General features: G+C 35.1%; 1 protein-coding gene across 10 annotated transcripts in view; it reads right to left on the bottom strand.

Annotated features, from left to right (window-relative positions):
- The window catches only part of CACNA2D1 (calcium voltage-gated channel auxiliary subunit alpha2delta 1), a 495,933-nt gene that overhangs the window by 227,753 nt on the left and 250,646 nt on the right, over positions 1-17,534 (bottom strand). For 8 of the 10 annotated variants that reach the window (XM_045494626.1, XM_045494625.1, XM_045494632.1 and 5 more), the window contains exon 4: positions 3,343-3,402. The exons of the other annotated variants lie outside the window; for them this stretch is intronic. In XM_045494626.1, coding sequence (XP_045350582.1) covers positions 3,343-3,402 — 60 coding nt within the window. The remainder of the gene's footprint in view (positions 1-3,342; positions 3,403-17,534) is intronic. 10 annotated transcript variants of the gene reach the window in all.

Consider the following 17,534-nt stretch of genomic DNA (forward strand, 5'->3'; position numbering starts at 1 on the left):
CCTTTTGTTCTTGTTGTTCCTGAGATTTCTCTACATTAAAGAGTAGGAAGTGTTAATCAACATTTTGCCTAAGTAATATTAATGAAATTTGCCTACTAATACTTGAGGGAAGAATCAGAATATTGTCTCTTTTTGAAATGTTAATGTACCTTTTATGAAATCATTTCTGCCTTCTAAATCATCCCGGTGTTAAATTATTAAAGGGTGGCATTAAAGAACTATCGCACCGATGCAAATAGTTTTCTATCTTAAGAGATGAAAGGATTATAAAATTTAAAAAGAGGACATTTTGGAATACAGCAGCATTTAGCTCCAAATTAAACATTTTTAAATGTTTGGTTAAAGTACTTATAAAATTTGCAATTATTGTGTGTGCTCTCCTAAAATAAGGGGAAATTTAATGTTGATGATTAAATCTGATTTGTCTGTGGCTTGGAATGATTTGTCTAACCGTGGTACATATAGGAATTGAAGTATCATCTGATTTTCCAGAAAAAAAAAAGAAAAAGAAAAAAAGTGTGTCTCATTTTTGCAATATTTGAATCTGAAGATTAGGCCATCTGAATTCACATTCTATTCTTCAAACATAAAATAACTTACGGCGTTTCAAAGGGCTCTTGAAATAGGAAGGACTACTCTAAAGACCGGGTATGCCTGGCCTGGTAAGATATGGAAAATATCCATTCTCAGGGTACAAACTATGGCCAACACATATTCTGCGAACATTGTTGACGGTCCTTCAAGAAGGGTACTCAGGAAATGAGTTGACAGAGCTCTAAAGTGGACTAACCTGTTTTCCTTTTAACAATCTCTTTTTCTGTCAATCAATATGTTCATAGGGCCTAAATAAATTGTGAGGTAATCTAGGGGGAAATTAAGAACAGAATTTGTTCAAGAATTCTCTTACACGGTGGTCACTATTTGCCAAGAACTCCTAACACTCACTGAGAAAACCACTTATTTTCTATTTAACTGTGTACAATTTAGTAATGGCTTCTGTGTCATTGTGGGACCGATTCGTCTTCTTGCATGACTTATGCTAGCAGTGCCACTGTTTGGGGACAGGCACTGAGAAAGGAGACGACAGCGATGACATTTCAAGGTAAATTTTTTCACGTTTTAACATCTGACAGATAAGAACACATCTTAACATTGCTTACGCATCATAATTTAATTGGCTTCTTTTTTTCCTTTCCTTAGCGATACATAAATGATTGGGTGCCTTACAAGAGATGATGGCTAGGATTCAGAAAAATATGATAACGGTTAACACACATCAAGAGTTTCTTGGTTCCTCTACAATGGATGCCCATTACTTCTGCAAGGAGAATTACAGCATTGCCCAAATGTTGATTTAGTGTTAATGATTTTATGATATCAAGGAGTTTGCAATATATCTGGGCAAGAATCTCTTACAACCCGAAAGCGAGAACATAAGAGTTAAATAAAACAACACCAATGATATAAAGGCATTACTACATCCCTGCTTGCCAGCTTATTCTTTACCACATCATTTCTCCCTCGGAAGCTAAAAAAGACATGTAACTAATAGATGACTGAGAAAGATGACCAAATTCCTTTCATGCAAAGAAAAGTTTAGGAACAGCAAGGGAATATATTACAAAAGCTGATCCGCGTGAACTTAATGTTTTTTTGAGTTCTCAGAATTAAAACTAACTCAGAATTTAAACCAAGACAACACCAGTTGTACCATACCAACTCTAAGCAGAATACATGGTCTTGCTCTATACCTGTTATGCCTTTGCATTTCTTTTCCTATACCACCGCTGAGTTGGGAGGAAAAGAGCAATTTCCATTTAATATTAACTAACCAAACAGATGTCTTTGGGGGCAAATTAGTGTGGCTGCTTTTTGTCTATTTGAGAAACAACAACAAAAAATTCAACCTTGTTGTCCTTTCATCTAAAAGAAACTAACAACATTGTAAAGCCCTTCATTGGATAAGCTTAAAATCTGCCCTCAATACTCAAACTTACGTTTCTAACTTAATCACCATTTTTTTCCTTTATATATTATGGATGATGAATTGATCTTTGTTAACTTAGCTATGACAAATGATTATGGACTAAGCCTGTATCTACATGACACGAACCTCAATTTTGTGTTCTCTGAAGCACAACTTTCTTCCCTTCAAATTTGAGACTTTTGTTTACAACATTCAAAACCAATTTAATAGTACAATACAGCTGTCACCCATACCCTATTTTAAACATGCGCAAAATTAGTTACATGGAATTTTTCTATGATCAGAAACTATAGAGATTTTCACTATAAATGAAATAATTCAAATATGTAAGATAAATATTTTAACTATTAAGGGCAAACTTTTTCACTGTACCCCTGGCTATAACTAGATAGATCAATAGATAAGATGAGGTCAGTTGAAATACTGAATCCATTCATAGATGTATTAATAGATATACGGATAGATACACAGATATAGAGATAGAAAAAAGACGATGAAAGGATGGATGAACACATGAAGAGAAGGAAATACAGATGAAAGATAAATAAGCAGACAAAACTGATTACAAGGAAAATTTCTGCTATCTGTATAATTAGCAAAAGTTTATCAAAAACATATAGAAACGCTAATATCAACTGGAACTTCTGAAAGTAGACCACAGTAAAAGAAAGATTGTATCTAGCCAAAGTGGAACCAATTAAATTTTAGAAAGTTTAATTCATTCATTCTCACTTCAATCACACTGCCCACCACCAAGGTGACTGTAATATGCATATCATTCTCACACACTCAAAGTTATTAAAATGCATCTTGTTTGCCAACTAGTATATTCATATCTATAAATATGATTCAGACATTATAATGTAATTCTCTTTTAATATCATTAATTTTATAAATAACTTTGATTATAGGAGAACATTTCCAAAGACTTGTTTTAATATGGAACATAAGCAAGAACATCATGACTAACTTAATGGCCTGATTACCCAAAAACAATTTTTTTTAAATTTTTTTTTAACATTTATTTATTTTTGAGACAGAGAGAGAGCATGAACAGGGGAGGGTCAGAGAAAGAGGGAGACAAAGAATCTGAAATAGGCTCCAGGCTCTGAGCTGTCAGCACAGAGCCCGACACGGGGCTCGAACCCATGGACCTCAAGATCATGACCTGAGCCGGTCAGGCTTAACCGACTGAGCCACCCAGGCGCCCCAAAAGCAAATTTTTTAAAGAAACAAAATGTGGCTGTGTTTTGGTCTCATATCATCTTAAGATTCTATCACTCAAAAATCTTGATGTAATCATAACAATCAAACACAAAAAGTTACTACGTAAGTGGTTAAAAAAGGATCCTTACCGCAAAATCCTCTCTCCACTGGTGGGCTGCTTGAACCTTCTCTGCTTCCAAAGCCAAGCGCTGAAAAGGAAACATTGTATCTTAGAATTTGAATGATCACATGAATACACACTTGTGAATACACACAGTGCTGAGGTTTTCAAATCAATTATAAGGACGCAAAAAGCAAGAGAAAGTCCTTATTTACGATGCATAACTCCTCAATCAGTAATCTAATCTAAAGTTGCTATGTGTATATTAACTCTTAAGTAATATAAATAACCTACTATTCTTGAATACCGTTGCTTATTAGCTCTGCAGCAGCAGAGGATACGGGCACCCTGAGTGCTTTCTTTCAATGACTAACATTTCAGTTTTAGAAAAAGCTTGAATGAGTAGAGTATATTCATCTTGGTAGCGCCCTGTCTTTAGTAAATACCTTGATAGCATGTATTTCTCTATAAATAGAAAGGAAATGACATTGAGAGATCAATAAATATGTACTAACTACTATAACTGGCACGTTCTTAATAGCATATTAAGGTTTTTCTGCTTTTGTTTTGTTTTTACAAAAAGCCATAAAAATATAATAGTTTCCTTCTGGAGGAAATACATTCTTCTTCTCTCAGAGATAACCTGTGAGTACCAAACTATCAGAATCTGCACATCAACTGAAAATGGCCTGATTTCACATTCGCTCTTGTATGTTAGCATAGTTAGAGAATTCTAGCCTGACTTTTACTTTAGCGCTTTTAAAATGTTACTCTGTTAAAAGTTCAGCTGGAGATAACATGTCTGTTGTCAGTCTGCTAATGACATTTTATAGATAAATTCTATTTTTTTCTTTCTCTAATAGTTTTCAAATGTTTCTCTTTGTACTTCTCAGTGTTACTATTATGCTTTCCATGTGATAAGATTTTACAAGAGACAGTGACATTTAGGGATGAAGAACACAGATCTGAAAGCTGACTGCCGAGGCTTAAACACCAACCTTGCTGCATTCTAGCTGGGCAAACCTGGGAAACGTTAAATCTCTTCTGGTTTCTCAGGTGAATAATGCCAAAGCTGGCCTCACGGACTGTTGAAAGGATTAAATGAGTTACTACATGTAAAGTGCTTCAAAAGGTACCTGCCAGGCAGAAAGCAATGTAAATGTTAGCTATCTAGCTTTGAGGGTTAATTATGATTTCATTTTTATGCTGTCTCTTTGAAAAGACAACTTAACGTTGCGTTGAGTTCACCCGTGGCCTGCCTCCAACAGCTAGAAGACAGTGGCAGAAACAGGAAGAGATTACCAGTAAATACAATAAATATAAATATTAAACTCATTTTTAAGGACAGGAATAATCAGGTTTTAGAAAAGTATAAGTCTCGTAGTGGATTAGTGGTTCAAGAACAGTGGTTTCTGATCTTTCATTATGAACTATGCTTCAATGAGTACTCTTCCAAAGGAAGTCCAGACTTCACTACATAATGGAAACATATGTTTATGCCAGTTTTTATATTCCTACTGACTTCAATTCTCAGTTATTCAAAACCAGAATCTGTTCACTTTCTGAACTTTTAAGGAGGGATTACTGAGGGCTATAAAATACTGCCTGACGGGAGATCTTATAAACTAAGAATTCCTAAATCGAATTTAAAAGAAAACTCTCCAGTGTGCTTAAAAGGACAATGGTTTCAGTCTATCAGCCACTAGGAAAACATGGATTAGAAGAAGAGCTAGTAAATGTTAGAAATTAGACGAGGAAGAGTAACCGAAGGTTTTCTAGCCGTAACAAAAAGAAAAAGCTCAACAAAGCAAAAATCAAGGAAAAAGTGTATACATTTCAGTAATATTGCATTGCAATACTGCTGAAAAGTCAAATTCAGTGTGAAAATGTAGCAAAAAGTGAATAAAATGGCAAACTAAATAGAGATGGGAGCAACTTCTTTGTAGAGAAACTTTAGGATGGGAAGATAAAAGACAAAATGAGAAAATAAACAAGAAGCATTTTCTTGACAGAATTCAGAATACAAGTCTTCCTTTATTTTTAACAGGCAATACAAGAACAACTAAATGTTCCTATGTATACGGCAAACGAGAAACTTAAGCATTTTGTTTTTAAAATTTTTTAATGTTTATTTATTTTTGAAAGAGACAGAAACAAACACGAGTGGGGAAGGGGCAGAGAGAGAGGGAGACACAGAATCTAAAGCAGGATCCAGGCCCCAAGCTGTAAGCAGAGAGTCTGACACGGGTCTCGAACTCAAGAACCACGAGATTATGATCTGAGCCAAAGTCAGACGCTTATCCGACTGAGCCACCCAGGCACCCCAAGCATTTTGTGAATTTAAACAAAAATATTGGATAAAACATAAATAAGTTAAATAATTTTTTCAATGAAGAAATGTCAGAACTTTTCAATGTCTTTATGTCTTGGAGAAGGATGTTAAAATTTTTCCTTGCACAACACACACGAGGAAGATGTCCCACAAAGAACACACTCGGGGACATTCACCCTCAGGGCCAGACATGCTTTTCAAAGCTCCACTCTAACTGCCATGCTGTTATCGACCCTGGAAAGCATAACGAAGTACAACTTAACTGATCTGATCCAGAATCACATGGCTTATAATATGAACATAATCCATGTTTAACAAGCCATAATGACATTAATCATCACAGCTAGTTATTTTTAAAAAAAAGTGAAAGAGAGATGAATAAGGGCAACAAACTTCTAAAAGGCAATTCTCCCAGGAGGAGAGTTCAAATCACCTTTATTTCTGATTATTATACACATTATATATATACAATATATACATAATAAAATTATACGTATAATTTTTAAACACTAATTTTATGAAGTAATGCCATTTACTGCAAGACTTTGAAATGGCTGTAGAAACCTAAAGATAGATAGTTATGTACAAGAAAAAAAATGTGTATTTCAGAGGTTGGTTTGAAGCTTGAAAGTTGCTAAGTTTTATAGGCCCAGCTCAGAAATCTATAAATCCATCATCATGAAAGGCACGTCTGTTAACTTCTTTGTTCATTAAAACTTAATGAAATCTGTTTTATCTAGTAAAATTTGTGATAAAACATTCGACTGAACTTTACACTTAAGAAGTCTGTATTAGGAACTAATAGAAACAGCTGCTGATGGTGCTCTTTCCTGTGGCAAAAGACCAGCTAGCCATGACTTCTAGAAAACTGACATGTCTTTTGGACACTTCAAGTCCTTAATTAACTTCCATTCTGGTGACATTTTTACTTTTCAAGCCAATTATCTACTGTTAAATGCCATAAGGCAAATTGTGTTAAGACTGATAAAATTCCTACCTAATAAAATGTGAATATTTGCTCAGTGTATAACTATAGTTATGGCTATAGTAAGCATAATTGGCTATATAAGTATATCCTGTAATAATAACTTAATTCAGAATAAAAAACGTGTATTTTTTTCTCATTTAATTTACAGTACAGTTTAAGATAGTATCAAACATTAAAATCAAACCAAGTACAGATACAAAAGACACAACTTGGCACAAGTTCCTCTGAGAGAAAACTGGAACTGAATTCTGCCCTTATTAAGATACGCCAGACAAATTCATTAAATGGCTTTATTATAAATGAAACAGCATAGGTGCCTGGGTGGCTCAATAGGTGAAACTCTGACTTTGGCTCAGGTCGTGACCTCGGGGTTGGTGAGTTCAAGCCCTACATTGGGCTCTGTGTTGACAGCTTAGAGCCTGGAGCCCTGCTTCACATTCTTTGTCTCCCTCTCTCTCTGCCCCTACCCTGGTCACACTCTTCCCTCTCTGTCGCTCAAAAACAAATAAACATTAAAAAAACAAAAACAAAAACAAAAACAAAAAAACTAAAACAGCTTATGTGCATATGAAAATTCACATGTGTATATGAGAATAAGTATATATACAATGTCATAGATGTATTAATAATATACACATCCCTACCTACCTATTGATTTGAGCATTTAAAACAGAAAATCATTTCAAGACTATTTTGAGCACTCACAAGCTTAACAAAATGGACATGGACCTAAGCTTTCTGACTCGGAAGCTTACGCTCATATCACAAAAACAATTTTTAGTCTCCATTAAACTCATCAAAACTGTTAACATCCTCAGTCTTTTAGAAAACATATAAAGACATGGCAGTACCAAAACCAGAAACACTGATAGAAAAATATTTCAGGCTAATGGAAAATTTCCCAGCAAACGTTTAGAAATTGCTAAAGACTAAAAACACAAACAGCACCATCATATATCAGCTGGGAGGCTATCTTTACATAGGTCTTGCCCTCAGATCCTGAGAGAATAGTCTTTGTCAGAGAAAAAGACTTTGATATGCACTGATCTGTAAGGAGAAAAAACAAAAAAAAAAGGAGGAAGGAAGGAAGGAAGGAAGGAAGGAAGGAAGGAAGGAAGGAAGGAAGGGAAAGAAAGAAAGAAAGAAAGAAAGAAAGAAAGAAAGAAAGAAAGAAAGAAAGAAAGAAAGAAAGAAAGAAAGAAAAAGAAAAAGAAAGAAAAAGAAAGAAACAGAAATAGAGAATGGGAGAGGTTTATCAGATTAAAGAAAGATCAGCTCCCTTGAAGGCCTCTTCATTCTCAACCTTCACTTTTTTGTCATATCCTTATCTCTTCCACTAGCATTGAATTCTATCAGGTGATATGAAAGTCTAATAAGAGCAATATAATCATACAGTATACACTGAAATAATTCTATCATTTTCCTTAGCAATACCTGAATACATTTTCTCTTGGAAACTATTTTTCCAAACCTGTATATAATATGCTTCCTAGACTGTATGTTAATTGCAGAGGAAAAATATAAGTTTTCTGAAATATTTGACTGCAAAGAATTTTCTTTAATAGCTTTGAAAGGAAACCTTCAGGGATCATGACAGTTCAGTTAGACCCCAATAATGTTGATACTCATGTTAATATAAAGAATTGACTTAGAAACATCATTCAAGAAACATCTCTAAATCAAAACAATGTCTTTGGCTAGAGAATGTCAACATTTTTCTTTCTAATAAAGAGGTAATAGATATACACAATGGACGAATTCAAGTAAAATATGCATGTTATGTAATTAATGTACAAATAGTTAACACCCAATAAGGATTAGCCATTTATTGTGTTATGCCTATGTTGACAACTTTTTATTACTCTAATGAGTTTTGCCTATCTTCATCAAATGTTCTTAACATATCAAAAGAATCAGGGTAATCATTTGAATGGTCTAACAATACCTTCTGAAAATAGCTGACTTAGGTGACTGAACAGACTTTTATATTTTGAAGAAAAGTGTACAGGTACAAACAATTACTTTGGAGGTATAATATTATGATGGACACACACTTTTCAATCAAGCAGATCGGATTTCAAATTCTGGTGCTATTTGCTAACTACGGGATTTTAGGAAATTCAGTTAACATTTTATAGCATCGAAGATAAATATCTACCTTTATATTTTCTACTTATTTGTATGCTAATAAACTCAGTGGGGTTTGCTATTTGAATCTTACAAACATGACTTCATAGACTAGGCTATTTTACAACTATAATCACTGATGACCACTTCAACATGTACATACATGACTGAAATCAATGTAAGCACCTTAACGATTCATAATTTGCACTGTATTTTGCCCTACATAAAATCTCTTGCCACCACATGGTGGTCCAAAAGCAATTCAGGGAATATAGTGATTTAATACAGTAAGTAATAAAATGAGCTCAGTTTTATTTTATTTTATTTTTACCATAAAAAGAATGAGAAAAGAGAGCAGATCATTAGTGTTCTGCTTTCTCACCTTATTTTGTGAAATACTGAAAAAAGATAGTGAGGTGTGACATTTCCTTAGCATTTCTCATGCTGACAGGAAGTAGGGAAGACCTCAAGTAGACAACACCTTACTTCCAAATCTAATACTGTTTCATGTAAAAGGTAAAAATATTCTTCTCTTTCCAAAAGTATAAGCAAATAATGGCAAATAATGCACAGTGGTTTTTTCTAGCACACATAAAACAATGCATAAGCAATTTTTATTTAAATTCATATAAATATAGAAGCACCTGGATGGCTCAGTCAGGTAAGCATCTAACTCTTTAATTTTGCTTCATGTCATGATCTCACTTTTCCTGAGATTGAGCCTCGCATCAGGTTCCATGCTGACAGGGCGGAGCCTGCATGGGATTCCCTCTCTCCCTCTCTCTCTGCCCCTCCCCTGCTCTTTCTCTCTTTCTCTCTCTCAAAATAAATAAACTTTAAAAAATTCATATAAATATATATGCCCAGCAGAATTCTATTAAAGTCTTTGAGCAACTTACTATATCCTGGTGAACAAAGATATTACTATGAAAATCTTAACGTATAGAGAAATTGCTTTATATGTTTTTAAAATCACATCTGTTATACTTACATATTATTTAGAACATTTCTATAAAGAAACAATGGTACTATGAAAAAGATCTGTTGACTGAAGAAGGCAGGCTGGAAACTGGGATTTGAGATTAAAAAGTTACAAAATTCCAACATGTCAACGAGGATGAGATAAATTTGGCATTTTTCAACACTTGATAACTGTGATCTCTAGGTAAATACACATCCAGACTGGGAGGGAAAAAATCTAGGATAACACATATAGAGAGTTTACTTTTACTCAATAAATATTTACTAAATACTTGCTATATAAAAGTGTTGAGTGAATAAAAATATAGGACACAATCACTGCTTCTAAAGGGTATTTATATACATCCATGTACCATATAAAACTAGCACACACATACACAGACAATACACACAAACACATCATGTGATCAGTGATTGACAGATGATTTTCTAATGGTTACAATATACATGTTTTGCTAATTTTACTTTATTTCAGTGAAATTGTGCCATACAGAGAACAAAATTTTCAAAGTACTGCTTTTATAAAAAATGGAAATATCTCAAAATTAAAGAAGATGAAAGAATCTTTTCTTACATTTTTTTTAATGTTTATTTTTGAGAGACAGACAGGGTGTGAGAGAGAGAGGGGCAGAGAGAGAGGGAGACATAGAATCTGAGGCAGGGTCCAGGAGCACAGAGCCTATGTGGGGCTAGAACTCAAGCACCGATCATGACCTGAGCCAAAGTCGGACACTTAACAGAGTGAGGCACCCAGGTGCTCCATGAAGAGAAAAGCTTCTAAAGAGAGTACTGCTAGCCACTGACACTTTTCAGCCACAAGTCTTTTTATTTTTGTGATCTGGGGGGAGATTAAAAATACTGAAAAATAGTCTGAAATCCATTACTAGTATTAAAAATACTAGAAAAAATAGTCTGAAATCCATTACTCAGAATTCACCTTTATCCTTTTTTATGTTTGCTTTAAAACCTTTAATATACAAAATAAAATATTACAAGTAACCTTGAAATTCTCCTTCTTCACCTCCCTTGATCAATTTCCTACTCAGAGCAACCCCTGTAATGAATTGGTCTGCATCCTTTGGTATGGTTTGGAGTGTATTTTGTTTCACAATGTGAATGTTATCTGATGTTGACCCTGTTGATTCTTCTTTCTAAATGATAGGTTGCATACAGGATGAATGCCAAAGAGAAACTCCACCTGCTTCAAGGGGGGTGGCGATGATATGTCTAAGGAGAAACCACCATCCTTGCAAGTGATGGCTTACATTGAAAATGAGAATCTGGGGGGCGCCTGGGTGGCGCAGTCGGTTAAGCGTCCGACTTCAGCCAGGTCACGATCTTGCGGTCCGTGAGTTCGAGCCCCGCGTCGGGCTCTGGGCTGATGGCTCAGAGCCTGGAGCCTGTTTCCGATTCTGTGTCTCCCTCTCTCTCTGCCCCTCCCCCGTTCATGCTCTGTCTCTCTCTGTCCCTCTCTGTCCCAAAAATAAATAAACATTGAAAAAAAAATTTAAAAAAAAAAAAAAAAATGAGAATCTGGGGTGTCTGGGTGCCTCAGCTGGTTAAGCATCGGACTCCTGGTTTCAGCTCTGGTCATGATCTCAAGGTTCGTGGTTTGAGCCCCACATCAATCTCCACACTGACAATGCAGAACCTGCTTGGGATTCTCCCTCTCCCCCCTTTCTGTCTCCCCTCTGCCGCTTGTTCTGTCTTGCAAAATAAATAAATAAAGTTCAAAAAAAACCGAAAGAAAAGAAAATGAGAATTTAATGTCAATGAGTTTTGAGAAATGGTTTGCTGAAGGTTTTGGAAAGTAAAGATAATGCCTAGAAAAGAACTCTCAGGTAAACAAAGCTGGACCTATTTCTAAGGCCACTTTTTAGCACCACATCTCTATGCATTTAATGTATCTTCATCATTAGAACACACTTATTTCTTCTCTCCATCAAGAGATCATCATTCGTTCTGTGCAGGCATTTTTCATGCAGTTTGAAAGAAGCTAAATCAATACTTAAGCAAAACAACATATCCAAATACATGTCGATTCCCTCTCACTATAGAACTATGGGTTACTAAGCCCATGCTTACAAAGATAACTAAATGCTGTTTTTATGTTTTACTTATGCTTGCTTAAAATACGCTTCTGAAGACTTTCTGCTTTTGTTTAATGACATGAAACATGAGTACATAATTATAATCATTATCTTTTTTTCAAACTCACTTTTGTTTTTCTAGCAGAGCAATCCCAAATTGATTCCAAGACACAAAAGATACATTTTTAATAAAATCCTACTTTAATGTAGAAAAATATATTCTAGTGATTTGAAAAATTCCAACAGACTCTGATAAAATAACTTAGCACAAGTTCATCTATTTGAGTTTACTGAGGAGAAAAAAAGGAGTTTGCCATCTTGACTATTGTTTATTGAGAGAAACAGAACAGGCGACATAATATATAACATATATTTTAATTAAAACTATTCATAAATAAACTGACCAAGTGGAATAAAGTATGGAGTCTTATTATTTATATCTGTTCAAATATTTTAACACTCCTGTAAATAGTGGAATCATGACATAAACGAAGATTAAAATTAATAGTAAAACATTAATCTGTGATTATATTAAGCCAAATGACATATAAATCTTATACCATATAAGATGCAAGTAAGGCTACATGTTAATTCTTTTTCATAGCCTATCATTTTATTACAATGATTTGATTCCAAGCTATGTGAAATAAAAATCTGATAATACAAACACTATTTTTCTTTCTAGTGCGAGCTTTGGGGAGTATAATATATGCAAAAACATATAAATAAAAGCTGTTGAAATCAAGCTAGTCTGGAATAAAGAATCAGCATTTATTCTTCTGTTAATGGTCCAGTGAAAAAATCTTTTGGAACATGGCTTCTGGATCATGTTGTATAGATTTCAGCCTGGATCTGCCATATTCAAGAAATGCTTTTGAAATTAACTACAAAGCTTCAAGTCTAATCTTCAGAGATACAATTAGCTCCACACAAATTGGCAGACTCTTGGAATACAGAGGCCAAGGTAAAGGAGATATCATCCTGTAAGAACAGCAAAACTCCTTTTAGTAGTAATGAAAATAAATAATACACAACTGGTGATTATATTACCTTTTTTATAGGGGGGGTGCTCTACAAGCACCAAACAATAAAAGATTTAAGAAAACATTTTTTTAAGTAGGTTCCATGCCCAGTGTGGGGCTTGGCCTCATAACCCTGAGGTCAAGAGTCACATGCTCCAGCAACTGAGTCAGCTAGGAACCCCTTAAAATAAAGGACTGTTCGACTGAATTAATTTCTATATCAGCTATACACCTTGACACCTGCAAAGAATCACCAGAAAACCTTGTTCAACATATCTCATACAAACCCACATAACCCAGCACCGTCCAAACATTCTGATTTCTTTTTTCTTTATTTTTCTTCAATGTTTATATATTTTTGAGAAACAGAGAGAGACAGAGTATGAGTGGGAAGGGACAGAGAGAGAGGGAAACACAGAATCCGAAGCAGGCTCCAGTTTCCGAGTTGTCAGCACAGAGCCTGACACAGGTTCAAACCCACAAACTGAGATCATGACCTGAGCCGAAGTCAGACGTGCAGTCGACTGAGCCACAGAGACTTCCCAAAAGATTCTGATTTACAGACATGGTGTCATTCCTAGAAATCTACATGTTTAATACAATACACCTTTCCTGGGACTAAATCTTGCAAATCCTTTTCTAGAGGGTAACACTTAAGCTACATTAGACATAGGAATTTAATTACTCTTGGAGAAATGGTATTCTAAATAGAGGCATAATTTAATGGAAATCAATAAAAGTAACCCACTGCCTTTAATTAGTGCCACACAAAACTATACTCACTTCTCTCTTCCCTCTCTCTCTGTCTCCCTTTCTCTTTCTCTCAACAAACCACTAAATGTGAGTTCATTAGGTAGAGGAGGCAGTTATTTCACATCTATACACTTCCGATATCCCACACAATGTGTAGCAAGGGCAGGCACTCAATTAAATGTGTGTTGAAAATGTGGGAAAAATCATTTCCAAGTATTTTCAAGGTTTTATCCCAGTTGCATCAATATTTATAACAAGATTCGCTAAATTATCATCATTCATTATCATGATACTTTGAGAGGCCACAAAAGCTGTCTTCCTACATGACAAGCATCTTACTAGACTAATACAATTATTACGTAATTCTCAAAACTTCCTGAATTAATTCACTGTCACCTAATCCTTAAAAATACTAGTAAAATTTGGCAGTGGATGTACCAAGGATCCAGAGTAATCCATGTGATTCCACTCTGGAATTCTAGAATTAATCTATAATCCGTTGCTTTAGTCTCTAAATGTTGAGCACCAGTGCAGATTCAGAAACCCAAGAAAGAGTGTGGAGAAGGAAGAGAATTTGATCAGTGCTCGAGAGGAAAGAAAAACAGCAACAAGACAGTTTCTAAAACTAGGGTAGGCCTATTTCTGCTGATAGCCTGCTCCAGAGTCCTACATAGTTAAGCTACAACATCAAACTTTTACATAAGGAAATCATATACTTAGGTAATACGAACATATCCTCACTTGAGAACTGAATTCTGTCGAATACATCATACTAATTCCCAAGGCTTTCAACCACTTTGCCTACCAACAAATTGCCTACAAATATATCAAATACCAAATCTAAGGCATCCTAACTTGGTCAATTCATATCCTTACATGACCCCACAATTGCACATGTAGCAAATATTTTTCAGTACTTACAACAATAAAAGAGAACAATATAGTGAAAATAGCTCTACCATTTGGTAGGCATGTGACTAATAGTAAGTCAAATAACACCTTTTCACCTCATTTTTTTAAACAATAAAAGAAGGACTTTAGTAGTGCATACATCATGTTGTATTATAAGGATCATTGTAAAGTCATCAACAAATGGAAGCTACGATGTATTAAAAACTGAGGTACTAAGAAGTGACTGAAATTATAATGTTAATAAGCTGAAAATGTTGAAGTTGTTATCACCAAGAAATATTACATTACTACATTACTACTACTATTAAATACTGCCTCCGGGGGAAAAATCCAGAATAAAGAAAGTCATCAACAGGGCATAATTTTGTGGAGACTAGAAACATCAGAACTGCTATGATTGTTCCTCTGAACTTGTCCTTCTTCCAATCACCATGTTGAAGACAATTCTCCATAGGTCTTTCGTGTCACGTGAACAGAGGAAAGGCGAGCCTCTGCTTTAGAGTATCTTTTCTAGAATGTATAGCAAACAGCCTTGGAAGACAGAGGGAATAATTCCCTGCAGGGTAGAAAACAGAGATATTTTTTCACAGTAAAATAAAAATAATCCTGTAGGGCAAAAGTTAGGGAGGTGTTCTGGTAGGGTCCCTTTTAAACAATTGGGGTTTCCTAAGTCAGGGTTCCTCAGGTGTGACAAATCATAGCATAAGCAGTGCCCACTTGGGCTACTCAGCATGGCCTCCATTGGACTTGAGTGCCAGGAGTAACTCATATGAACATGGAGCCCATGCTGTCTATTGCACTGGGTATCATCAAGGCCATTGTGTCTGACTCAAGGAGTCTTCTGAATCTCTGAAATTGTGGTCAGATAGCTTGTTAGCTTACAAAAAGGTTAAAAATCTCATTTCTTGACCCACCACATCAGGATGAGTAAGCTTCCATAAAAATGTTCATTGACCCATCTCCATTCCTTCAAACTCTCACCACCATTTAACTGATGTCCTATTTATTCTATCCTCAGTTTTTTTTTTTTTTTTATGTTTCTCCTGGTGATTCTAATGCACACTAAAGTTTGAGAAGCACTGCTCTAAAATGAAAATTCACAGTATTGTTCAAACAGAAGTTTGTATTACATAACAGCAAGCTCTTACAGCTGTGGGAAATAAAACAACAAACTATTTGTTCTAAAGCCCCTTTTTTGACCAAATAAACCTGGTGAGTCAGACATACTGGAGATGAGTATGTGAGGGTGAAGTCCCTACCTGGATAGATACCAACTCAGGAGGTTAATCGTGATTTAGAGTTTTACTGCTACTGACTATCATAGCTTCTTAACTTGGAGACAATTGATGTTAATTTCAAAACAGCTAAAATAATAACAGGAAAAATATTTGCCTTTTTGACAAAATTTGTAAAAAGAATGCATACTATGTTGCAAATGCAATATTAAATGCATACAGAAACTCTAAAACTGTTACTGAATCCTCAAGAAAATGTCCTAAAAATAATGAATTGGCATTAATAAAATTGGACTTTACAACTTACAAAATTTTATCTTCTCTTTTTATATTTCTTCTCTGAAAAGTATCATTGAAACACACTACTTTGTATTTATAGTCTTTATAATTCCTTTCTTCCTCCCACCACCCCATTCTTGGATACAGGATACTATGTGGGCTCAAACCTTCTTAGTTCTTGGGAGCCCACTACTTAAATTTACAGAACCTTGTGTAGGTTACAGGGTTTTATTTTGTTTTTAATATGGTGATTGCCAAATAAAGCCTAAAGCACAGAAGTTTATACAAGGTAGAAAGAGGAAAATTACTATATCTATAAGAAAATACTCAAATCTTTGTAGGAGTCAGATAATATTAAAGAACTGATAAAGTACACAACCACTTTAAAAAGAAGGAAAAGGGGGGCACCAGGCCAGCTCAGTTGGTGGAGCATGCAACTTTTGATCTCGTGGCTGAGACTTTGAGCCCCATGTTGGGTGGAGAGATTACTTAAAAAAATAAATAAGTAAATGAAAGAAAAAGATATGGAAAGGCCGCTTTTCACTGTCGGGTACTTCGTGTGAGGCTCTGCCTGCCTTTAAATCTAAAAATGTATCAAAGTTCACATGGATTACATCAGTTTATGAAAATGGCAAAAACACAATTTAGTTGAATATGATGCAAATTGATGTAATAAAAAATGTGTAACAGATGAAAAGTACCTTTGAAATTTATTTTTTGGTACTTTATTTCTACTTTTTTTGTTTTTTTCTTTTTAAGAAAGAACAGAAAGGGAACATAAAGATTCAGCTCTTCAAAGGCCATAACAAGAGTCAAGAGTATATATAAATACATACAACAAAAAAAAACCGCGTACATTTATAATTCGCCATTAGTTTCATATACACATACATAGAAGCTCATATATGTAACAACAAAGTGAGAAAAAAAAGATTAGTAGAAAGGGCAGATAAAGAAGTTTACCAAATTTATTTTGCTGTACTATAGTGGAAACTAATTTAAAAAGTTTATCCTCTTAGTAAAGTATCATTTCCTTTGGCATATCATTTATGTTTCAACATTTGATAATCCCTAATGTGTTTACCACTGTATTTTCCTTGCCATAATTTAAGAGTTTTAATCTTTTTTTTTTTTTCAACGTTTATTTATTTTTGGGACAGAGAGAGACAGAGCATGAACGGGGGAGGGGCAGAGAGAGAGGGAGACACAGAATCGGAAACAGGCTCCAGGCTCTGAGCCATCAGCCCAGAGCCTGACGCGGGGCTCGAACTCCCGGACCGCGAGATCGTGACCTGGCTGAAGTCGGACGCTTAACCGACTGCGCCACCCAGGCGCCCCCATAATTTAAGAGTTTTGAAACAGATGGATTTATGAACTTTTCAAGTCAACCCAAAGACAGACATCCACTACGTCGCACTGCCCCTGCACTACTCTTTAAACAGATAATTAATGAAGGCCATGCATATACTACGCATACATTTCAATGACCAGTAAATGAGAT

The sequence above is a fragment of the Leopardus geoffroyi genome, chromosome A2, assembly GCF_018350155.1.
Source record: "Leopardus geoffroyi isolate Oge1 chromosome A2, O.geoffroyi_Oge1_pat1.0, whole genome shotgun sequence".
NCBI classification, from domain to species: Eukaryota; Metazoa; Chordata; class Mammalia; order Carnivora; family Felidae; genus Leopardus; species Leopardus geoffroyi.